We start from the raw sequence: 24,682 nt of genomic DNA on the forward strand, positions 1-24,682 counted from the left end.
AACCCTAGAGAGGAAGCCCAGGCTTTCTAGAACCCTAGAGAGGAAGCCCGGACTTTCCAGAACCCGAGACGGGAAGCCCGGACTTTCCAGAACCCAAGACGGGAAGCCCGGACTTTCCAGAACCCTAGAGAGGAAGCCCAGGCTTTCCAGAACCCGAGACTGGAAGCCCAGGCTTTCCAGAACCCGAGACGGGAAGCCCGGACTTTCCAGAACCCGAGACGGGAAGCCCAGGCTTTCCAGAACCCGAGATGGGAAGCCCAGGCTTTCCAGAGCCCTAGAGAGGAAGCCCAGGCTTTCCAGAACCTGAGACGGGAAGTCCGGACTTTCCAGAACCCTAGAGAGGAAGCCCAGGCTTTCCAGAACCCGAGACGGGAAGCCCGGACTTTCCAGAACCCTAGAGAGGAAGCCCAGGCTTTCCAGAACCCGAGACGGGAAGCCCGGACTTTCCAGAACCCGAGACGGGAAGCCCAGGCTTTCCAGGAATATGTTGTTCCCACGTGAGGCTTCTCTTTAGTGCTGACCTTCCCTCCGTAGACGCAGACAGGCAGCTTTCCCAGAGGTACCATCTCAAAAGCTTGTTTGAATTGGAGCCTGCTTGCAGCGCGCAAGCTGTGACCCTTCCCCTCCGGCCACCAGTGGCACCTGCCGGGGAGTGGGCGGCCCCATGGCGGGGGCACTGCACAGAAGGTGCCAGAAACCCATGGGATCTTCCTTGCCCGGCAGAGAACCTGTGGAGTACGTACGCGCACGCGGGGGCGTTTGTGGAGAAGAAAGGTGTGCCCTCGGTGCCCGTGGCAGAGGAGAGCCGCGCCAGCGCACTGCCCTACGTGCTCACCGACATCGCGGCCTCCTTCACCCTGCTGGTTGGCATCTACTTCCCCTCCGTGACCGGTGAGCCCGCTGCTCCAGCCCTCTCCTTCTCGTTCTTTCTCTCCCTCTCTTTTTTGAGGCAAGGTCTTGCTCTGTCACCCAGGCTGGAGGGCAGTGGTGTGATCACGGCTCACTGCAGCCTCAACTCCTAGACACAAATATTCCTCCCACCTGAGTCTCCCAAGCAGCTGGGACCCCAGGCACGCAGTACCACGCCCGGCTAATATCTGTATTTTTTGTAGAGGGGGGCAGCCGGGACCCCAGGCACACGGTACCACGCCTGGTTAATGTCTGTATTTTTTGTAGACGGGGGTCTCCCCATGTTGCTCAGGCTGGTCTCAAACTCCTGAGCTCAAGCCATCCTCAGCCTCCCAAAGTGCTGGGATTACAGACGTCTTGAGCCACCGCGCCTGGCTTCTATCTTTCTCTTCCTTTGTCTTTGTCCATCTCTCTGTCTCTGTCATTCTCTCCTGCACTCTCTCTTTCTCTCTCCCCCTACCCCTTTCCCTCTCTGTCTGTCTGTCTCTCTCTCTCTCTCTGTCTCCCTCTTCTTCCCTCCCTCTTTCTCTGTCTCTCTGTCTGTCTGTCTGTCTCTCTCTGTCTCTCTCTCTCTCTCTCTCTCTCTCTCTGTAGTGTGTTCCTTCCTGCCCCTGCTTATCTTGCCTGTTTGGCTCAGGGGAAGTGGCTGAGGTCTCTGCCCTGCGTCCTGATGGATTTGTGAGAAGCCTGTCTGCTGCTTTCCCAGGCAGGCCTGTGTCAAGAGAAGCTGTTGTAGGGTTGCTGGGAACACCTGGCAGGCTGTTAGGAGACACCCAGGAGTGGCCTCAGTGTGAGCTCAGAGGCCAGGGACCTCGGCCCTCTGTGTCCTCCTCAAACAGTGGGCCTTGTTCCGGCGGTGGGTGGGGCCCTTGGTTGTTACCCAGGGGGTGGGGCCAGGCCCCGTGCTCTTCGAGTCGCACGCACACGCCCCCGGCTGTCTCCACTCGGCCTTCCTGTCGGGACGCCCCTGACAGGCGCTGGCTGCTTGTGCAGCCTGCAGCTGCCCTTCTGGTCCCTTCCGGTCCCTCCCACGTCTGCTCCCGGACTTCATCTCAGCGCATCCGAAGGCCCTGGAGCCCAGGGTCAGTCGCAGGGCCTGGCCACAGCGCTGGCTTCTCGTGTTTTCCTCGCCTCCCCTAAAGGTGGGCCCATCTTGCTATGGAGGGGGCGATCTGCCCGGGGTCCTCTCCCTGTACCTCCGCTCCAGCCTCCCCCGTCCGTCTGCGTGCGCTCAGCGCCGTGGGTGGAGGGCGTGGGGGCAGAGCCTCTGCGTGGCTCCGGGTGTCTCCGCGTCGTGGGTGGAGGGCGTGGGGGCAGAGCCTCTGCGTGGCTCCGGGTGTCTCTGCACCGTGGGTGGAGGGCGTGGGGGCAGAGCTTCTGCGTGGCTCCGGGTGTCTCCACGCCATGGGTGGAGGGCGTGGGGGCAGAGCCTCTGCGTGGCTCTGGGTGTCTCCGCGGCACTGGATTGTGGGCTCTGCCGCCTCCCAGGCCACCCCGAGCAACGGGTGCTTCAGGCTGCGCCTTGGATGGGACCGAGCCGGGCGTCAAGTGGCCCCCACCAACCCGGGCGTCAAGTGGCCCCCACCGACCCGGCTTCCCAGAGCTTTGTGGGAGCCGATTGTGTGGAAACGTCCCCGGCCGTGGCTCCCTAGAGCAAGGTGGTGCCACAGCGGGAGGGATCGCAGCGTCTGCTGGCCTGGCTGGCTGGGCTGAGTCGTTCTAGGATCTCATTCCCAAAGTCCTTAGGTTCTGGGGGCCTGTGAGCCATTGCTCAGCACCGTCCCTGGGCTGACCCTTGGCCATGGGATTAACACAGGCTCCAGAGAAGCCCTGGGTGTGGGGGGCGTGGGGGTCAGTGTCGGGGTCGGTTCTCATCCTCGGATCCAGGGGAGCGGTAGACGTGGCTGCTCATCCGCGTGCCTGGGCCCGCATCCCCCCAGCCACAGTATTGCAGTGTGGGCTGGCAGAGCTTGGACTGCAGCCTCGGCCACAGCTCACCCTCGGGGTCTCCCCAGAGACCGCCTTTCCAGCTCTCTGGGCAGGGGCTGCCATCACATGGCACTGACTCCTCCGATGGGTCTTTGCAGCATTTTCCATGTTCACAGGTATCATGGCGGGTTCAAACCGGTCCGGGGACCTCAAGGATGCGCAGAAGTCCATCCCCACGGGGACCATCCTGGCCATAGTGACGACGTCCTTCATCTGTATCCTTGGAGGGGTGCAGGCGTGGGTTCCAGCCTCTGCCTGGGGGGAGGCCCCCATGCCCTCCCCGGCTCAGCATCGTGCCCTCGGCCACCAGCGCGTGACTTCCCAGGTTAGGCTGTGCTCTCACCACATCATCCTCCCTGGGAGACGGGGCAGGGGCTGCTGTCAGGACCCCGGCTTCTTCACCACTGTGTGATGCGATCGTAGATAAAACAGAAGGAGTCACCCTGCGGCGTGTGGACAGTGACGTGCAGTAGTGTGTGGGGTGTGCTGCCGGCAGGCTGGGCCCGCGGGTCCTCTGGCTTCTCAATCCCAAGGCTGCCTCTTTCCAGCCGAGCATTGTCCCCTCAGCGTGGTCCCCTGCCAATCCCTGGCGGTCAAGCACCAGGCCAGGTGTGTGTCCACCACCCCAGGGCCCCGTTCTGTGGCGCTGGACAGAGCCCCAGGAGGGTGCGCTGAGGACACGGGGGACAGGACGTGCCCGGGATGGGATGGGATGCAGAACGGTCCCCGCCCACCTGGATCCTGGGCCCGCTGGCCAGTGCATCTCCCCACCCACCCCACCCCCCATACCTGAGGATCCTGCACCCACGGACCCGCCTTTCCTTGACGAGGGCTGTGGATCTCTCCTGCATTGTGCTGTTTGGGGCCTGCATTGAAGGCGTGGTCTTACGAGATAAGTACGTTTCCACCTGCAGTTTTCGTGCAAAGCCTGTAGTCTTCACGGGTTTTCCTGAGGACGAATTCGGCTTTGAAATTACATCGCCCTAGGACTTCACGTCCGCGTGCAGAGCTGAAGGCGTCCTGGTCCCAGGGTTGGGATCCCTTGGTCTGATGTGTCGTCTCTTCCGCTGGAGCCTAGGGCCTGGGGAACCGTTCAGAGCCAACTCCAAGCCCTGATGTGGCTGGGGGCGCAGGCCCTTCCTGGGGAGGCCACAGGGGTGTGGACGGGTGAGGCTTGGCCCTGGGAGATCCCTCAGCCCTGCTGCCAAGTGGAGAAGTCGTGGGGTCCCAGGCAGGTCATCACTGACCCTGCATCCTCGTGGGGTGTGCCTGTCTGGCAGCCCCAAGGCCCCGGGGGTCCTGGGTGGTCCCTGACTGAAGCTGATGCCAGGCTGGGTCTTCCCTGCTCCCAAGAGCGACCCTGAGGTGAGCAGGACCCCCTTCCCCGCTGAAGACCTTCCAGAGCATTCTGGCCATGCTGGGCAGAGCCTGGTGGAGGTTTCAGCCAACGGGGACTGGAGGCCGGGCCTCAGCTTTCCAAGGAGTCGCCCCACTGCACTGAGTCCCTCGCTCTGGGTGGGAGAAGACATTTTGTCTGACTTAGGCTCACTTCTGAAAGCCGCTCGCCCGCCTGCCTGCAGGTTCGGGGAGGCCCTGCAGGGGAACCTGGTCATCGGCATGCTGGCCTGGCCTTCCCCCTGGGTCATCGTCATCGGCTCCTTCTTCTCCACCTGCGGTGCCGGCCTGCAGAGCCTCACGGGGGCACCGCGCCTGCTGCAGGCCATTGCCCGTGACGGCATCATCCCCTTCCTGCAGGTGAGTCCCGCGCCCTCGTCGGGGTGGGGGGGGACCCTGGAAGGTCAGGGTCGAGGGCTCTCCTCCCCTGCGGGATCCTCACAGTGCCATGTGTGGGACGCACGCCTGCAGCTTGGACCCCATGGTGGTCATTCTGCCCCTGGCCACTGCACAGAGCATGGGAGTGGTGGGTGGTGGGTGGTGGGCAGAGGCAATTCCAGCCCTCCTGCCTGCAGGTCCCTCCAAGCTCGGCCCCGGGTGTGTCAGGAGCGGCTGTGAGGGCCCACAGCCACGTGTCCAGAGGTGCCTGGTCTGTTGTCTGGTCAGAAGCCCTCTGCCTGCCTGCCACGTCTTTCTCTGTGTGGCTGAGCTCTTCAGCCCATGGGAGGTGGCGTCACCAGCCACCTGCAGCCAGTGTGTGTGGCTGCTCTGAGGATTGCATGGACGCTCGCATGGGTCCTGTCCGTGTGCTGTGCTCAGAGCTGCCGATTGTGGCTCCTCCTGCTACTTGGGCCCAGGGGCAGCTGTGGGAAGGTCCTGGATGGCAGAGCCATCCTCGCCCGTCGCTGGTCCCTCAGCAGGGTGCCGACCCGCAGGGCCTTTGTGTGGTTGCATCTTCAGTCCCAGCCGGGCCTAGGGCATGGTGTCCAGGAAGGGGACAGGCACACAGGCCCCATGGGCCTCAGCTTCTGGGAGGTGAGGGTGGCCTGATGAGAAAGGTCACCACAGGGTCTGGGGAACCGCGAGTGCCCTGGAGACGCTGGTCCTGTGTTGTGTGGTCAGGGAAACTGAGGCAGGTGGGGGACAGGCTGGGGCCACACAGGTTGCAGGCAAGCCCGGCGTAGGCACAGCTCTGAAGCCTCCTGGGCTGCAGCCCTTTGTCAGGGCTTCTTCCCAGGCCAGCTGCGTGATGTCCCGGGTACCTACTGTGAAAGGCGTTTCTGCTGGTCTGTGTCTTTAAGATTCATCTGGGCTAGACCTGACCAGCCTGCAGCCTCTCTCCTAAAAGGGTGGTGTCATCTGCCCCATCTTCCTGCCCTTCTCCCTGCAGGTGTTTGGCCATGGGAAGGCCAACGGGGAGCCCACGTGGGCTCTGCTGCTGACAGTCCTCATCTGCGAGACTGGCATCCTCATCGCCTCTCTGGACAGCGTGGCCCCGATCCTCTCCATGTGAGCCCCCACAGGACGGGGGCCTGGGGATGGGTGTATCAGCCTGGAGCGTGGGGCAGTGTGGATGGGAGGTCCTGCTCAGGACAAGCAGTAGACAGGCAGGGCCAGCTGTGGGCAGTCAGGATCCTGCCGGGAAGGCAGGGACACAGGCCTCCAGGCAGCCGCCCGCTGGGGTCAGCCGGGGACAGTGTGGCTGGACAGACGGCGGCTGGGGAAGGACGATGGCCCATCTCTTGATGGACCAGGTGGTCACAGGATGGCTGGAACCTGAGGGGGCCTGATTCGGAATCAGTCTGAGTCAGCTCACGTGCAGAGACAGACATGGGGAGACAAGGCGCAGATGGGAGGGACAGTGACAAGGGTGGTCTCCCAGGTGGCAGTGACTGGGGGCTCAGGGGGGCCCAGTGGGCCCGTGTCAGTGGCCGGCCATCCCTGCAGGTTCTTCCTCATGTGCTACCTGTTCGTGAACCTGGCCTGCGCCGTGCAGACCCTGCTACGTACCCCCAACTGGCGTCCACGCTTCAAGTTCTACCACTGGTGAGGCCACTCAGCACGGGCGTCAGGAGCCCCGCAGGCTGGGAAACTAGGTGCCTCTGCCACTGGTGAGGCCGCTCAGCACAGGCGTCAGGAGCCCCGCAGGCTGGGACACTGGGTGGCTCTGCAAGGCCAGCTGCTCTGGGCCTGAAGACCCCAGCGCGTCCTTGACTGTTCCTTTGCGGAGTAAGCCCCTGTGCAGCTGATGAGACTGCACCTGAGGAAGGCCTCTGGTTACGAGGATGCCCAGGTGTCTGCATGCGCCTTGTACCTCCCGTGGTCAGCCCAGCCTTCCCAGGCTTGGGGCGTAGCCCATCAGGGCTGTGGGTCTGCTTAACTCCCCTCCCCAGGAATCAGGCGCTGGGTGGATGCTTCAGCCCCTTGTTGCATGCACGGCCGAGGTGCTGTGTGCACGCTGGGAGCTGGAGCTGTGTACTGGGTTTTGGAGTGACAGCTCCCACAGGGGCCCAGGGAGCCACGTCACCCCTCAGAGGTGGTTGAGTACAGCCATGGTCGTCAGGCATCAGTGACTGTTTTCCTAGTGTTAACAGAGAGTTTTACTGAGGGAGGGGCAGTGTCCATGTGGTGGTGGCTGAGGTGTGGGGGCTGCATGGCGTTGGGCCGCCCCTGAGCCACTTGCCCCGCCCCCAGGACCCTGTCCTTCCTGGGTATGAGCCTGTGCCTGGCGCTGATGTTCATCTGCTCCTGGTACTACGCGCTGTCCGCCATGCTCATCGCTGGCTGCATCTACAAGTACATCGAGTACCGCGGGTAAGCGCTGTCAGCCCCCCTTACAGACCCGGCACACGGGAGGGCAGGCCCCTCTCATGCTATGCCTGGGGCAGCTCCCTGGAGGGGCCTCCCTGGGGCTCGAGCGTCGTGTGCCCTCACAGGGGCAGCTGGGAGCACGTCCAGGTGGGCTGTGTTGTGAAAGCTGGGGTTTCCCTCCCGCTTCCAGCCAGGCTGAGGTGCCTGCACTTGTGGACAGGGTCTCCAGCCTGGAGCTCTGTCTCGTGCCGTCCTCAGCAGGCGGTGAGCCCACGGCTGACTATTCCTGCTACGTGTCTCGCGAGGTGTCCCCAGGTTGTTTCTGTACTCACTCGGCAGCCACAGGCGTCCTTCCCCGTGCCCCAGCGCCCACCCTCCCTCCCTCCCTCCACCTGCACCCGCCTCGTGCCCGGGGTCCAGCCACTTCCCTGTCACGGGCCTCCTGCCCCCCGTCCTGTGAGGAAGGCACCTCATGTGTGCTGGACGTAGACCTCGTTCCCTCCACAGCCACGGCACCCTCTGACCCGGTGGCTCCTAGGACGGGCTCCCTTGAGGGCAAGGGTGGGCATGGAGGCCTCCCTCCTCATCCAGGGACTTTTCCCGGGGGTCCTGTTTGCCCCAACTCACCTGCCCCCAGAAGTCCCCTCTTTCCCAGGTGGGAGAGAAGCCTCCAGGCACGTGGCTGGACAAACCCCGACTTCCTTTCCCACAGGGCTGAGAAGGAGTGGGGCGATGGCATCCGTGGCCTGTCCCTGAACGCCGCCCGCTACGCCCTGCTGCGCGTGGAGCACGGTCCCCCCCACACCAAGAACTGGAGGTGAGCACCGCCCATGCCCCGTGGTCCTCAGGCGCACAGAAGAGCCGTTTCTGAGGTTGGCCTTTGAGTGGGGACCTTCGAGTCTCAGAGGCCTCTCACCTTCAGCCGCTCAGGCAAGGTCTGGGGTGTGCACACTGCCTGGTGCAGAGAGGATGGCACAGCTGGGGGCCGGGGGTGTCCCTGCTGCAGCATGGGGGTGTGGGGAGCCGGCCCCTCTGTCAGCACAGCCCTGGGCTTGGGGTGGGAGAGGGTGGCTCCTGCTGAAGCAAAGGCCATCTTTGGGAAGCCTCTGCCCCTCAGGGCCTCGGCGGGGGCCTCAGGCGTGTGCCCTGGGCCATTGTCCCCTCAGGGCCTTGGCGGGGGCCTCAGGCGTGTGCCCCGGGCCATTGTCCCCTCAGGGGCCTTGGCGGGGGCCTCAGGAGTGTGCCCCTGGCCATTGTCCCCTCAGGGCCTTGGCGGGGGCCTCAGGCGTGTGCCCCAGGCCATTGTCCCTTCAAGGGCCTTGGTGGGGGCCTCAGGTGTGTGTCCTGGGCCATTGTCTCACCTGTCTAGCATGTCACCTGTCCCACCTGTCTAACCTACCTATTCACCTGTCCTACCTGGCTAGTGCCCACCTGTCCATCGGCCCTGCCTGTCCCACCTGGCTTGTGTGGCCTGTCTCACCTGTCACCTGTTCAACTTACCCCACCTGTGTCACGTTTCCCCATCCCATCTGTCACCTGCCCCTTTTGTCCCCTGTCCCGCCTGTCATGTATCCCCTGTCCCACCTGTGTCATGTGCCCCACCCGTCCCATCTGCCCTGCCTGTTGATGGGCCATGCCCGGGTGAGCGTTGCCGTGGTAACAGCCGCCCCACCCTGGCTGCAGGCCCCAGGTGCTGGTGATGCTGAACCTGGACGCGGAGCAGGCCGTGAAGCACCCCCGCCTGCTGTCCTTCACGTCGCAGCTGAAGGCCGGCAAGGGCCTGACCATCGTGGGCTCAGTGCTGGAGGGGACGTACCTGGACAAGCACATGGAGGCTCAGCGGGCCGAGGAGGTGGGCCGGGCGGGGTCTGGGGGCCAGGCCTCTTTCCCACCCCAGCTGCACAGGAAACGTGCCCTGGCATGTCCTCATCGCAGCGTGTCAACACGGTGCTGTGCGTGGTGCTGCTGTGTTTTAGCCGTGGCGGTGGCTTTGAGCTCAGAGCAGCGCGCTAAGGCCTGGGAGCACCAGCCGCACCCTGGGAAGCTTGGGAGGTGTGAGGGCCATTAGCTTTCCAAGGACGAACCCTGGGACCACCTGCTCCTGCCATGGGTGAGCCCCGTCCAGAGGGTGAGCCCTGTCCAGAGCCGTAGTCATGGTTCTGCCGCAAGCTCAGTCTCCCGCTGTTCAGGCTCACTGGGGGCTGCGTAAGTGTGATGCCCGTGTGCTGGGGGCTCACCGGGGGCTGCGTAAGTGTGATGCCCGTGTGCTGGGGGCTCACCGGGGGCTGCGTAAGTGTGATGCCCGTGTGCTGGGGGCTCACCGGGGGCTGCGTAAGTGTGATGCCCGTGTGCTGGGGGCTCACGGGGGGCTGCGTAAGTGTGATGCCCGTGTGCTGGGGGCTCACGGGGGGCTGCGTAAGTGTGATGCCCGTGTGCTGGTGGCTCACTGGGGGCTGCATAAGTGTGATGCCCGTGTGCTGCTGAATTTCTGCCCACTCAGAGCTTTGTGGGGAGGGACGGGTGAGTGCCCCGGGCGTGTAGTATGCTGGTGCCAGCTCTGAGCCCTGCTGCTGCAGTCAGCTGCCCCAGGACATCGGGGTCTGAGACTTTGTGTCTTCATTTTTCTGATTTTCAAACTTCTTATGGGACGCTTCACACTATTCACAAACGGAATGATGACACGATGACAGCCTGTGGGGTCCCGTCACGTCATGTCACCTGGAGTAACTTCTGTATTTCTTGCTAAAGCAGGGAGCTTCTGAGTGCCCACCTACGTGATTTTCATGCCAAGGGCGCCTCATTCCCAGGCAGGGCTGGCTGCCATGGGCGCCTCGAGCCTCCTCCTTCCCGCTCGTGTGTGGGAGTCTGTGGGGCCTATACCAAGTGCCTGTTGCAGTGGTGTGTGTCCGAGGTCCCTCCCGTGCGGGTGCCCCCTCTGTCCTTGCTGTGGGTTGGGAGCCAGTTCCCTGCTGCCAGGCCCCCACTGGGACCTTGTGGGTGTGTCAAGGCATCTGCAGCCGCCCAGCCCCCGCCCCGTCCGTTTCTCTGCACAACCACAGCCGCACTGAGGCCCATCCAGGTCCGGGCCGGTCAGCCTAGGGGTGGGAACCCTGCTCAAGAGGGCTGTGGGCACGTGGACGGTAGCAGCCTCAGGTGGCGTGGCCTAGGGCCAGGATCCCATGGAGGTAAAAAATGGCCCCCGCCGCTCCCGCCACCTTGGCCACGTGGATGGCCACCCTCTCAGGCTGTTGCACAGGTTCGCTTTTCCAGGAAAGACAGGAGATGCTCTGGGCCTTCCCTTTCCCTGACAGCGGCGTCATGGCTCACCACGGGTTCAGGCGTTAGCTGCTATTGACTGTGAACCCGTGGATTTAGGTGTCGTGGTTTTCGGGGGGATGTTCACAGTCCTGGTCCCCATATGTCTCTTTCCGTGTTTCTTATCCCATGCTGGAATGCTCTTAGGAGGAATCCCAGAGTTGGAACTGCCCTGCTGGCGTGGATTCTAAGAATCCTGGCACTGCCTGGCCTCCCTGGAGGTGCGTGAGGGCGCGTCTGTGCGCATGAGGGACAGGGCAGGGATTGCAGTGACTGGGGGATGACGGGACCCCCTGCCACGCTCTGCCACAGTCTTCACGGCCGTGGGAAGAGCTGTGCTCACTTATACTCTCACGTTAACGCAGCTCACAGGCAGATCCTCTCTGTCTGACAGCCCTTCGGCTGGGGGGTCTGGGGCAGCCTCAGACAGGAGTCCGCTCTCGCAGACGGGAGGACAAGCGCACCCGGCCCCCGCTGCTCTCAGCGAACCTTTGGCTGTGACTTAGCTGCATTGGTCGCAAGGGCTGGATCCAGCCGCAGGCCCCGCCTTCCCTTGGCTGCCTTTGGGGCTGCACTGCCCTGGGGAGCTGTATTCTCTTCCATCGTGGCTATGTTAGTGTGAAATTAGAGAAATCTGGGCAAATCTTTTCTTATTTGTTTTTTAGTTTTTATTTATTTTTTGAGACAGAGTCTCCCTCTGTTGCCCAGGCTGCAGTGCAGTGGCGCCGTCTCAGCCCACTGCAACCTCCACCTCCCGAGTTGAAGCAATTCTCCTGCCTCAGCCTCCCAGTAGCTGGGATTACAGGTGCCCACCACCACGCCCGGCTCATTTTTGTATTTTTAGTAGAGACGGGGTTTCGCCACGTTGGCCAGGCTGGTCTCGAACTCCTGAGCTCAAGTGATTAGTCTGCTTCGGCCTCCCAAAGTGCTGGGATTACAGGTGTGAGCCACGGCACCCGGTCTGGGCAGGTCTGTAAAGCATGGAAATTTCTCTAAGAAGCGTGCAGCTTCGTGACTCATGCAGTCGCTAGGGAGGCTCATGCGCGCCCTTGTGCTCTGTTCTGTGTGGCACTGATTGGCATAAAAGGGGTCCTAAGGCCCTGGTGTTCTTGCTCCCCACTGGTAAAGTTGTCCTTCGGGTTGAGGTCTGTCTGCACGGAGGCCTCTGTGACTGCTGCGCCGGGCAGGTGCGGGGACTTGTGATAACAGAGTCCCCCGACACAGTGCTGACTTGTGATAACAGGGTCTCCCGACACAGTGTTGAGTTCCTGCCAGGCCAGGGCAGTGCCGCGTCCTCCTGAAACCCTGCAGTCCTGCAAGGTGGTTTTCCCAACAGTGAGGCCAGAAGAGAGTTGAGATCCCCAGCTCCGACTCCTCGGAGCCAGCATGTGGGGGTGAGCACAGCAGCCAGTCACGTAGGAAGTGGCCCTGTGACGTGGCTCCAGCACTTGGAGGCCCTCAGGGCCCCTCCAGTGGCTGCATCCAAACTTGGCTGATCCTGAACAGCCGTTTCCCTGGGCTCCGTTCTCCGGCCAGATGGGGGCACAAGAACAGAGAACCTGAATTGCCCTGCAGAGGGGTCTGGTGGGGATGAGAAGCAGCCGCATAAAGGGGCTGCTGTGTGGCCTTTGCTGAAATAGCCGCGCCTCCTGCCTTCTTCCCACATGACCCCCGATGCGGGTGCTTCCCTGCGCCTTCCTGCCCAGAGACCGCTGTGTCCACCCCGCAGTGTCTGCTTCCAGCCGGTCTCTGCCTCTCTGGGGCCCCTGCCTCCGCTTGCTGGCTGGTGCCCCTTGGGGATAACGTGTTCAGGCCTTTCCTGACCTAAACAAAAGTCTCAAAGAGGAGCATATCTGCTGGCCCTGCACCCTGTCCCATCTTGCGTCCAGGCAGCTGGGCAGAAGGTGGAGGTGTCTGGAGAGCAGGGTAAGGACGAGGGGTGCCTGAGGAGGAGTGGGGCCATGGGAGAACATTGGATGTTGTTTTGTGTGTGAAGGGCTGGTGGAGCTCTAGGTGTGAGCCAGGGTAGGGGGTGAGGATACCAGTCAGGCTGACGTAGGGGCCGCTGGAGTCTCGGCAAAGGAGGCAGGTGGTGGCTCTGATCCCTGAGTGGCCCGGGGCTGCTGTGATGGGACACAGACCACACGGCTCACAGCAAAGGGGTGTCTGTTCTCTCCTAGTTCTGGAGCCCAGGAGTCTGAGATGAAGGAGACCGCAGGCCACGCTGCCTCCAGAGTCTCCCGGGAGGATCCTCCTGCCTCCTCCTGCCTCCTCCAGCTCCTGGGCCCCCAGGCGACCCTGGGCGCCGGTCCCTCTGCCTCCGTCTGTGCCTCCACGCAGTCTCTTCCTCCCAGTCTGAGAGCTCTTCCTGCCTTCATCCTGTAAGGTCACTTGTCAGTGGCTTCAGGGCCCACCTCTGACCCAGGATGCTCTCTCAACATCATAACCTAATTACAGGGTTCTTCAATACATCCATAAAGACAGGTTTTCCAAATAAGGTTGTATTCTCAGGTTCCTGGAGCTGGGATGTGGGTATCCTCTTTTTTGGGGCCACCATTCAACCCACTGCAATTGAGCTCTCGGCCCTAAAATTCATATCTGCCACACATGTACAGTATGTTCACGCCATCTCAGTGTCTCCTGAAGTCTCAGCCCTGCACAGACCAGCTCTGAGTCCCAACTCTCATGTAAATCTCATTGCTCAGAGCTCCCAAATCTCATCCTCTAAGCATCCAAACCAGAAGCCAGTGAAATGTGGGGTCTGGTCCATCCTGGAAAAAACTGCTGTGTCTGTAGATGTGCAAGTGAGGAGGTGGTTATCCCAGAACGCAGCAGGGGACAAGCCAGGAGAGGCATGTTTGCTCCAAAAGGGAGAATCAGGTGGGAAGGGGCCACTGGTACCACACAAGGCTGAGACCCAGCAGGGCAGGCCCTGGGGTTCCAGGGCCTGAGGGTCAGAGGGTGGGAGGCCTGCGTCCACACATGCATGGCTTTAGTGCGTGGCAGGTCCTCGGCCACGCACGTGCAAACCCCATGGAGTCAAGCCGTTCTGTGGTGCAGCCTCATCAGACATCCCTGGGAAGAGACTGCACACAGCAGTGACCCCCCCCCAAACCCGGGAGGAGACCACGGGAAGTCCCCTCCCCCACCCCCCCGCCATTGCTCTTAGGGTGCTTCATCCTGGACCCCACGGCCTCCCTTTGAAGAGCTGCTAATTTGGCCCATTTTCGGGTGTTTCTGATGCACCAGGTGGATGAACCTGGCCCAGAGCATCCGAGTGAACTGGGGGTGGGTCTGGGATGTTGTGGATCGCCTCGGAGAACTGCCTGGCATTGTGTCCCCAGAGCCGCCCTCCACATCACCTGCACGTGGCATCAGTCACACCTGCTCTGTGTCTCTCTCCCCAGTGTGTGAGCACACACACACACACACACATACACACATACACACACAGCGGCCTGGAGCACCGCAGCACACCGTTGAGCCTTCGGGCCTTCCCTCCTGCTGGGTCCACAGAGGAGGTGCGGGTGCCCTGGCCACCGTGGGTGGTGGGTGTGGGTCTGTGCACCCCATTCCTGCTTCTTGGGGGCCGTAGCACCAACCTGTCCTGTCTCCCGCAGAACATACGGTCCCTAATGAGCACAGAGAAGACCAAGGGCTTCTGCCAGCTGGTGGTCTCGTCCAGCCTGCGGGATGGCATGTCCCACCTGATCCAGTCGGCCGGCCTGGGCGGCCTGAAGCACAACACGGTGCTCATGGCCTGGCCTGCATCCTGGAAGCAGGAGGACAACCCCTTCTCCTGGAAGAACTTTGTGGGTAGGTATGGCTGGCGGCCCTTCGGCATCCCCTCACTGTCCCCTCTGTGTCCCGTCAGTGTCCCCTCTGTCCCCTCACTGTCCCCTTTTCGTCCCCTCACTGTCCCCTCGGTGTCCCCTCAGTGTCCCCTCGCTGTCCCCTCAGTGTCCCCTTGCCGTCCCCTCGGTGTCCCCTCTGTGTCCCCTGTCCCCTCGCTGTCCTCTCACTGTCCCCCTCTGCCTCCCCTCACTGTCCCTTCTGCATCCCCTCGCCATCCCCTCGCTGTCCCCTAACCGTCCCCTCACTGTCCCCTCACCATCTCCTCGCTGTCCCTTCGCTGTCCCCTCACCATCTCCTCGCCGTCCCCTCACCATCTCCTCGCCGTCCCCTGACCGTCTCCTCGCTGTCCCCTCACCATGTCCTCACTGTCCCCTCACCATCTCCTCGCCGTCCCCTCACCGTTCCCTCACTGTCCCCTCGCTGTCCCCTCACCGTCTCCTTGCTGTCCCCTCACCGTCTCCTTGCTGTCCCCTCACCGTCCCTTCACCGTCTCCTCGCTGTCCCCTCACGTCCCCTCGCTGTCCCTTCGCCGTCTCCTCGCTGTCACCTCGCTGTCCCTTCACTGTCTCCTCGCTGTCCCCTCGCCGTCCCCTCTGTCTCCTCTCTGTCCCCTCTCTGTCCCCTCACCGTCTCCTCGCTGTCCCCTTGACATCCCCTCACCATCTCCTCGCTGTCCCCTCGAAGTCCCCAGGCCCGTGCGCTGTCAGGTCCTGATGGGCCTCGAGGCCACCGACCTGAGGGTGTGTGCTCTGAGGTTGTCGAAGGCCCTGGCCCTGGCCCTGGGAGCGGCCATCTGAAAGTGTCCAGGCACTCCCTCCCCTTCTCCCAGAGCCCCGCAGGGGCTGGGGGATTCCCTGGACACATGACCAGCAGCTGAACTCTGCTGTGAGTCTCTGGCTGGTGCTTGGAGGAGCTGACGGAGTGAGGGTGGGGGCTTTGTGGGGACCCCCCTCGCCTCGCCGTGCCCGCCCCTGCACTGGCTGTGAGTCCCCGGGGAGGCCCCTTCCGCACCCTGGCCTCAGATGACCTGCAGACGGCCGCCTCTCTCCGCAGACACCGTCCGCGACACCACTGCCGCACACCAGGCTCTGCTGGTGGCCAAGAACGTCGACTCGTTTCCGCAAAACCAGGAGCGCTTCGGCGGGGGCCACGTTGACGTGTGGTGGATCGTGCACGACGGCGGCATGCTCATGCTGCTGCCCTTCCTGCTGCGCCAGCACAAGGTGGGGCGTGCGACGGGGACATGCCGGCTGGAGCACGGCCACCCCACGTGCTGCGGGCTGGGACGGGCTCCTCCAAGGCCCCGCAGCCATGCCCTCCCTGTCTGCAGGTGTGGAGGAAGTGCCGGATGCGCATCTTCACGGTGGCCCAGGTGGACGACAACAGCATCCAGATGAAGAAGGACCTGCAGATGTTCCTGTACCACTTGCGCATCAGCGCCGAGGTGGAGGTGGTGGAGATGGTGAGTCCCGCGGGCTTGAGGGGAGGAGGTCGGGGGGAGGTGGGGAGGAGGTGGGGAGCGGCCAGGGAGGGCTGTGGACCTTGTGAGGTGGAGGAGGGGGTGGGGAAGGCTCTGGACCTTGTGAGGCGGAGGTGGAGCGGAAAGTGGAGATCGGGAGGGCTGTAGGCCTCGTGAGGTGGGGGTGGAGGGGGAGATCAGGAGGTGGCGGGGGAGGTGGGGAGGAGAAGGCGGTGGCGATTGTGGCGGGGGCTGCCAGGCCTTGCGGGGTGGTCAAGGAGGCTTGGTTTTGGAATCGCCAGGACATCACAGAAAGCACAGAGCCCCGTGTGTCCCTTGTGGACACCTCGTGTCACGCGGCTGTGGGTGTTGCCCTAGAGCCGGCATCAGCATCTCCGTGTCCCCCATGGTCCCGTGTCCCCCATGGTCCCATGTCCCCCATGGTCCCGTGTCCCCCATGGTCCCGTGTCCCCCATGGTCCCGTGTCCTCCTCGGCCCGGGACCCCGTCCAGGACCTCACACCTCAGTGGTGTTGCCATGGTGGGTGCACCTCTGAGCACCTCCCGTTTCGGGGGCTCTCCCCAGATGGGCTCACCTTCCCACGGCTGGAAACCACACATCAGCAGTCGGGACCCGGGGAGAGGGGCACTGGTCAGTGAGGCCAGGCTGCAGCTGTCACATGGGACAGACAGGCCCTCGGTCAGCTACAGGCAGGGCCTGGACAGAGACTCGTCCCGTCCTTCACGCCTGGAGAGGACGGGGTTGATAGGCGGAGGCCTGACATTGGAGCGCTTGCTCCCGGCCCCCGAGCATGGAGCTCTGGATCCTGGGGATCTGGTGGGCCCCTTGTGCTGGATGGAACCATGCCTGCTCACTACCAGCCCACCCAGATCCACGGCTGTGCCTTCCCCTCCGGTCCTGCTGGCGGTCCCGGGACTTTGTGGGTTCTGACCCCACGTGGATGACACCGACAACACTGGTCTTGAAGTCAGAACCCGCAAAGTCCTGGTTTCTTCCGGCTCCCGTGACCCCAGCGCATGGTTTTGCAGGCCCTCAGGGGCCTGGACTCCTGGAGGTGGGTGCTGGGAAGACATAAAGCTGGATAGAGACTGTCACGCTGTCCCCCAGGAAGCCACCTGTGCCCCTGCAGCAGCCTGGGAGGTGCGGTCTCCCCAGCCCCCCAGTCCCCCAGCCCCCCAGCCCCCCAGCCCTGGGTATGGCAGAGGCCCCGAGCGCCTGCTCCTGGTTTGTGTTGGGCTGTGAGTGAGGCCAGGCACGGCTTCGTGCCTCACCGACAACCTTCTGTGTTTCTGTGTCAGTTCCCGTGGAACTCAGTTGTCCTGTGGGGTTGCTCTTCCTCTTGCCCTGCAGGACCTTTCCTAGGCCGAGGGCTGCAGGCCTGCGTGACGCTGGGTGGTTTTCTGCCCAGTTTTGTACACTGGGCTTAGTTTCCATGTGGCTGTGTCTTCGGGGACGATGGCTGGAGTTTGTCTTGTTTGGACGAGGCTTTGCGGGTTCAAGGTTGTAGGGGTTATTATTGGTGCTAATAGTCGTATGAATAACGTTATTTCCAAGTCACAAAACCACTTAGTAAAATAGTAACAAAATGCTGCCTGGGAGAACCAGCCCTGCCAGGGGGCCAGGTGGGGCAGCCACTGGGGCCCAGAGGAAACAGGCAAAGTGAGCCCATGGCCCCAGCCGTACCCCCAGCCCCTCCGTGGTGCCAGAAGCAGCTCACCAGCTCCTGAGCAGGGGTTGTTAGCTCTGAAGTCCGGGAACCTGGAGCTCCCAGCACCCCCCATGCTCCCAGCCATGTCTCTGGCAGGGCTGGGGCTGCCCACCCCTCCGTAGCCCTGGCTGCAGGGACAAGTGTCACCTGGCTGGAGAGGGGCATCTGGGTCGCTGCCATTCAGTCTGGCATGCTGTTTATTTTTTTAAAAAAAGTTTTGAGACAGAGTCTTGCTCTGTCCCCAAGGCTGGAACCTCCACCTCCTGGGTTCAGGCAATTCTCTGCCTCAGCCTCCTGAGTAGCTGGGACTACAGGTACACGTCACCACACCTGGCTAATTTTTTTTTTTTTTTTTTTTTTTGTATTTTTAGTAGAGATGGGGTTTCACCATGATGGCCAGGCTGGTCTCGAACTTCTGACCTCAGGTGATCCACCCGCCTTGGCCTCCCAAAGTGTTGGGATGACAGGTGTGAGCCACCACGCCTGATCTGGTGTGCTGTTTTAAATACTGGTGCTTAACAGGCACAGCTGCTCCCAACTCCCATGAGCCGGGTGCAGTGGGTGAGACGCAGGGTCCTGCATGGCGGGCGCTGAGGTTGTGCTGTGGCTTCTCCATGTGTCCTGGGTGGGTTTCCCATGGTGCCAAGCCCCCCTGAGCATAGACAATGACACCTGTGAGCGTGGATCGTGCAGCCCCATGGGGCAGTGCCTCGCCCTGAACCGTGTGTGCCGGGTTGGTTTGTGGCTGTGGCCTTGTGCCCGGTCGGAGGGTCCCGGGGAGGGACATGAGCAGAGCGTGTGTGCGGCGTGACTGCCCATCATGTGCTCACTCCTTCCTGGCCACTGGGCGGGGGGCCTGAGAGCCAGAGGGGGCCTGTGGGGCCCGGGACGCATGGCCTTTCCCACCGCTCAGGGCGGCTCGGTCTCTGGGTACCGGGCTGGTGTTGGAGCCATCCGTGGTTCTGTGCACACCGGGCTTACTACGTGCTTGGGAACTTTCTAGGTTGAAAACGACATATCTGCTTTCACCTACGAGAGGACACTAATGATGGAGCAGAGGTCACAGATGCTGAAGCAGATGCAGCTGTCCAAGAACGAGCGGGAGCGAGAGGTACGTGGGGGTCGTGGCCACAGACACCAGGCTTTCTGAGAAGTATAGCCGGCTTCGCTGAGTCTTTCCTGGGACCCTCCTGCAGCCCACGAGGGTCCTCCAGAGAGCATGCCTCAGGTACTGCGTCACAGTCTCAGCCCCCAGCCTGCGTGGAGGTGGCAGAGGCCCTGCAGGAGCACAGGAGGGGCGTCAGCGCCAGAGCTCATCGGAGCCTGGGCGTGCGGGTGCCTGGTTAGAGGAACGGCAGCCTGCCAGATGCACGCTCATGTGCAGGAAGGGACGAGGGCCGAGACCTTTGAACTTAGCTTTTCTAACCGAGCAGCGTGCAGGCAGGAGACATGGGGACCCTCCCCAAGGGCAGTGCCCTCTCACAGGGTCAGCGGCTTCTGAGCCGGATGAGTGCCCACAGCTGCTTACGATGGCTGCTTTGTCTCACAGCCTGAAACCCTGGAGCCCGTCAGTGCCCTTCCCCGCAGTGTGCACAGATTTCTGTCCTGTCTAAGACCAAGTGGGAGGGGAGAGTGAGTGTGCAGGGAGGGAGGGAAGCGAGCTGGAGGGGAGGTGCCACCACCCCCACCCCCCGACGCAGACCTGTGCAGCCTCCGTGCGTGGAAGCTGGCCGCCCGGCTGCAGTGGCTTTGGCTCCGTGGGTAACTGTAGGCTGCTGAGGACGTCTGGGTGTATCCACCTGAGTTATACTGGCCTGGGCCCCATGGCCACTGTGAGACCCCGAGGGCAGGTGTCTTTGCGGTCACTTCGCACTGGAGGACGGCACGGGGGTCACCTGGTAGCGGGACGCTCAGCTCCGTGAGGTCACGGCCTCATGGGGTCTTCGTGGGTCCCACCAGGCTGGTATCACACACGTGCGTCTGCAGACCAGGTGCAGGTGTTGGTTTTCTGAGACTGCAGTGACGGCGGAGGCAGGGACCGAGGATTTGCCTGCCCTGGGGCCTTGGCCTCAGCAGGAACCTGCGGTACACGGGTCTGCCTGTGGGGCCATATGCGCTGACAGCCGGAATCACTAAGCAGCAACCGCTGCTCTCCCCCAACAGAGAAAGGCGCGTGGAGGTGCGGTCCTGCCCACTCCCAGACCCCGGGCAGGTCAGGGTGGGCACAGATGCAGGACACGGGGGGCCGCCCAGCTTGTCTGTGGACAGAGACCCCTTCCACGGGGGTCCGGGCAGCCGGGAGTGTCTGGGAGGACCCACATCCTCTGTTTTCTGTCCAGGCCAGGTCCCTGAGATCCGGCAGGGTCGCCCTGGCGTCACAAGGGTTCAGCCTGGGTCCAGCTAGGAACAAGAATCCACCCACGGCTTGATGGGAGGTTCAGTGTGGAGAGTCAGCAAATGCTGACCGAGGAGGGACCGGGAGCGGGAATGGCAAGCTCGAGCTCGAGGGCCCCTCCTGGGCCAGGTGGGGGGTGGAGGTGTCACTGCTCTGCAGAAGCCGGGGTTTGGATGAGCTGCTGTGCAGATGCTGGGTGGGCACCCTCTAGTGACTTACACGGTGGCCCTCGGGCCAGGTGGGCGGCGCTGGCTCTGCCGAGAGCGGGCAGCCCTTAGGCTCTGGTTTCATGTTCAAGGCCATGGGAAATTTAGGCTGGGCCGGGCTGTGAGATGGCTGCAGCGCCAGCCACAATGAGTAGAGGCCTGGGGCCCACTGTCCGTGTCCAGAGAGGGAGGCAGCCCCAGGCCCTCGCCCATCTGTGCCAATCTCTTCCCTTTCAGGAAGGACCGACATCCAAGTTAAACAGTTTTATCTGGGGAAGAAGAACCTGGTCCAGTGAAATCACTCTGGGCCTTTGGCTTTTTAAAATCACCCCGGGGCTCACAAACTCCTGATGCCCCTGGGACGAGTGGCTCCCCGGGCTGCGTCACAAACTCAGGCGGGGCTCCAGCCACAGTGGGAGAGGTGGCCATTCCGGTGTGTGCATAAATACCACTTCCAAGGTGGCACCCGTGTCTGGGAGCTCCCATTGGCCTGTCAGGCTGGCCACGACAGCACGGAGGGCGTGAAGGGTGCAGAGAGGAATGAGAACCCAGTGGAGGGTGTTTAACCACCAGGGGCTGCGCCATTGGTGCGATCTCGCGGTGAGGGCGCCACTTCCCCTTCGGCGCCTACAGCTAGGGGCGTGGACGGTGTTTTCATTTTCCTCGGGTTGTCAGAAGTGACGCACAGGGGGCCGGCCCTGTCATTGGCCCCAGCGGTGCCCCACAAGGCCCCTGTCAGCCTGGCCGGCCCCCAAACGTCCCCTGGCTGGTCAGACACAGCCTGCTTCCCCGGGGACAGGGCCTGGATGCTGGCACGGCCCCACCTGCCCCAAGCCTCCCTGAGACAGGGATGCCTGCGTGCTGGTCGTGTGGGCGAGCAGGTGGTCTGGGGTGAACACCACGTGTGTGGAGCCCCGTCAGGTGAGGGGGAGACTCTGCCAGCACGTGTCACCTCCTGTCAGTACGGGGTCATGGGGCCTTTCCAGTTCAGGGCCAGGGCGGGAAGGTGAGGGGGTGAGCGTTTGGTCGGGAAGCCTGGGAGGAGGGAGGCAGTCACGGGGGCGGCGCAGGGCCGGTGTGGGACGCCAGGCTGGGTCCCGGGTCAGGCACACAGGGCCCTTTAGGTTCTGTGAGCTGGCCTCACCTCCGGCCTGGCATCCCGGGTCGTTCTTGCCTAGAGGAGTTTTGAGACCGTCTGGTCTCACCGAGTCCTGGGCCCGCCAGGCCCAGCTGATCCACGACAGGAACACCGCGTCTCACACCGCAGCGGCGGCCAGGACCCAAGCGCTGCCTACGCCAGACAAGGTGCAGATGACCTGGACCAGGGAGAAGCTGATCGCTGAGAAGTACAGGAACAGAGACACCAGCCTGTCTGGTTTCAAAGACCTCTTCAGCATGAAGCCGTGAGTGTCCGTGCGTGTGGCCTGGGGGGAACAGATCCTGGCAGTGCTGGCCCGGCAGTGAGGACAGAGTCCCTTCCCTGACCACTGAAGAGCTTCGGGGCAACCCTGCAGGCCAGTGGGCCCGTTAGAGAACAGGGAGCCGCCTGAGTGGGCACTGAGGGGTCCTTCTGGTGCCAAGGCCGGGCCCTGAGGGATCCTTCTAGTGCCAAGGCCGGGAGTCCTTGTAAGACCTGGGTGCCAAGCGCTGAGGGGTCCTTGTAGGACCTAGGGTGGGCCCTGATGTTAACCCCACAGCTGGGTGACGAGCAGTCCTCCTGGTACCTGGGCCAGCCCTGAAGTCAGCCCTGCGGCCAGGCCTGCTTTGCTTAGGCAAGCCTCACTGCGGCAGGCAGATGAGTCTGTTCCATGGAGGCGAGGAGGCTTGTGCCGCTGGGCACGGAATTCCTGGCCTTCACCATGTGGGTAGTTCAGGCTGCTGTCGGGCCCTAGGGCCTGCCCTACGCCAAGGCTCCCACCTGTGGCCTTGGGCTGCGAACACCACGGCTGTACAGCGTCCTTGCGGGTGTGGGTTTGGTTCTGCAGACGCAGCCTCTGAGTTCCAGATGAGAGCGCCAGAGACACCTCTCACCCGGGGTCAGAGCCAGACCCTAAAGCCGGGTTCTCAGGAAGGGCTGGGGGCTCCTGGGCCCTGTGGGGTGGGACGAGGCGGCGTTCTCCCAGGCAGCCATGCTATCTGGAACAGCTTGGTGCTCTCTCCTGAAGTCAGTAACGCACTCTTGTTTTTTTCTCCTGCATAGAGAATGGGGAAACCTGTAAGTCCACTCGCTACAACCAGGTCGCCTTCCGGGCCCGGTTGCCCTGCATGCCTGTGTGTGCGTGTGGCCTGCGTGTGTCTGTGCGCGTGTTCTAGGCCTGTGCCTGCCCCGTGCACGGTGGCTTATGTGCGTCCGCGTACAGCCAGAGCTTACCCATAGCTGCCGCGGCTCCCACGTCAGTTTTCTGTTGCCTTCGCTCCCCTCTGTTCACCGTGACTCCAGCACACGCCTGAAGCCTCTTCCTAAGTGAGGCCCAGGAACTGAGACCTGGGAGGTGGCCGAGCCGCTCCGGAGTGGAGGGGAGGCGTGCGCCTCGCAGGGCCCATCAGTGAGTCCATCCACGTCCTTCTGGGTCAGGCGCTAGCTGAGTCGTGTCCCCACCTGGAATGCCTTCCATGTTAAAGCTGTCCAGCCTCCAGGCGGAGAGGGGTGCAAATCAGTTCTCTGTGTGGTCGGACCCTCGGGCGGGAGCTACCTGTGTCTGAGCTCCGGGGCAGGTGGGAGGGAGTACCCTGGACGGACCCCCAAGCTGCTCCCTGGGAGTCCTTGATGCTGTCTCTGTCCCCTGCCTGCCCCTGCCAGTAACCGCCCGGGCCATGTTTTCCTTGTGGGCAGGCAGTGCCTGGTGCCTGAGTGAGGAACGCCTTGACTGAGTGGCCACACTTCCCTTTTTATCTTTAACCCCGAAACCTGAATTAATCAGACTCGAAACTGTGCAGCTATGTGTGAGGCGTGCAGGGAATCCCTGTACTTCCTGCTCCATTCTGTAAATCTGAAAGTGCCTTCAGAATAGCGTGTTAATTAAAGCCGCAGAACGACGTAGACCCAGGAGTAGGGTTTGACACACACGTGCACAGGCACACACACTCGGGGACCCGCAGTGGCACCTGTGCCTCCTCCCAGCACCGAGGCTTGCCTCCCCTTGGTCGGGGCGGGGGCAGGTCCCCACAGGCCTGTAGGGTCAGGAGAAGGTGGGCCGGAATGGACAGCGCGTGGGCTTTGTATTCACGTGGGGCGTGCGTCTGGGATGGCACTGACTCTCCTGGCCCAGCAGTTCCTCGGGGTTGGGCTGGGAGAAGCCCTCCGAAGATCTGGAGGTCGGCCGTGACCTCTTCTGGGCAGTGCGGGCGTGAGATGTGCGTGGCTTATTGTGACGTCCCCGGGAGCACACTTACGGATGTCTGTGTGTGTGTGTGCGTGCTCGTGTGTACCTGTCAGCGCACCTGCCGGTGGACGTGTACCTGCCTGTGTGCACGTCCACGTACATGTTAGTGTGCATGTCTGTGTGCACATACTATGCATGTCTTACATGTTAGTGTGTCTGCACGCATTTGCACATTGTGACTGCATGCCCGTACATGGTAGTGTGTGCAAGTGTTTGCACATTAATGTGACTGCATGCTTGTTTGCATGTACATGATAGTGTGCACACGTGTTTGTGTATTAGTGTGACTGCCTGTGTGTGTACACGTCAGTGTGTCTGCATGTATGTGTGTGTGCGTGTACACATTAGTGTGCGTATCTGTGCCTGTGTCTGCACTGGGCCTCCTTGCTGTGGTGGCCGGCATACTCCACCAGTAGCCAAGGGCCAGGTCCCCGCCTCACCCCAGCACTCACTGGCTGTGGACACACTGCCCAGTCCGACCCTCCTGTGCTCCTGGCCTGCTCTCACTTCCTGGAGCTGCTCTTTGTCCCCAACCACACTGGTAATTGTAATCTATCCAGAAGTCGAATTTAAAGTTCCAAGTTCCTGGCACGAAAGCCCCTTGACTGTGCTGTGGACAGAGACCCCATCTGTAATTAGACCAGGCTGGAGAGAAGAGAGACAGTCTCTCCCTGTGTTCCTCCTGGAAATTGGTGGTTATGATCAGGTTTATGTGGCTTAAGCGTCAAGCGGATCAAAGGGTGTGAGCCTGGATGGCGTCCGTGGGGCCTCTCCGTGACCCTGCGTGGGCGGCCTCTGTCTGTCCGCCGCTGCCCCTCCTCTGCGTCCAGGGTGCTGGTGACCTCCCCAGGGGGCCACGGTCACGACCGCACTGACTGCAGCTGGCCTGAGACCCGCTCCGACTTGCAAGTCCACACACGGGCTGGGTTTTTCCAACACAGAAACACAAGTGCTCCCCTAGGGCTGCCCTCCGCCCGGCGTTTCCCGAGGTGGCCTCCTGGAGCGCCAGTTCTGCTGCAGTTTAGGGGCCTGCCTAGGAGGGGACCGTGGGGTAGAGGAGGGAGATAAGCTGTGTCCCGCCAGGGCCTGAGCACCTCACAGCATGATTCTGCAGTGTCCCCAAACCTACTTGGCTGGGGAGCCTCCTGCGGGGCTGTGGCCGGGCCCAGGCCGCCAGGGACGCTTTGAGACATGGACTGGCCACAGCAGCTTCAGAGAGCAGACAGGGAGGGTCGT

The 24,682-nt window shown here is 62.5% G+C and overlaps 1 protein-coding gene across 2 annotated transcripts in view; it reads left to right on the forward strand.

The window, feature by feature from the left end:
• LOC101128467 (solute carrier family 12 member 7) overlaps positions 1-24,682 on the forward strand; it is a 57,912-nt gene that overhangs the window by 29,354 nt on the left and 3,876 nt on the right. Inside the window, exons 9-22 of one of the 2 annotated variants that reach the window (XM_055367745.2) lie at positions 724-891; positions 3,015-3,113; positions 3,737-3,794; positions 4,479-4,653; positions 5,684-5,802; positions 6,241-6,339; positions 6,988-7,107; positions 7,817-7,921; positions 8,788-8,956; positions 14,040-14,235; positions 15,328-15,497; positions 15,605-15,736; positions 18,466-18,573; positions 19,422-21,279. In XM_055367745.2, coding sequence (XP_055223720.2) covers positions 724-891; positions 3,015-3,113; positions 3,737-3,794; positions 4,479-4,653; positions 5,684-5,802; positions 6,241-6,339; positions 6,988-7,107; positions 7,817-7,921; positions 8,788-8,956; positions 14,040-14,235; positions 15,328-15,497; positions 15,605-15,736; positions 18,466-18,573; positions 19,422-19,598 — 1,895 coding nt within the window. In that variant the 3' untranslated portion in view covers positions 19,599-21,279. The other variant, XM_055367744.2, reaches the window with a different exon arrangement.

Source organism: Gorilla gorilla, chromosome 19, assembly GCF_029281585.2.
Source record: "Gorilla gorilla gorilla isolate KB3781 chromosome 19, NHGRI_mGorGor1-v2.1_pri, whole genome shotgun sequence".
NCBI lineage: Eukaryota > Metazoa > Chordata > Mammalia > Primates > Hominidae > Gorilla > Gorilla gorilla.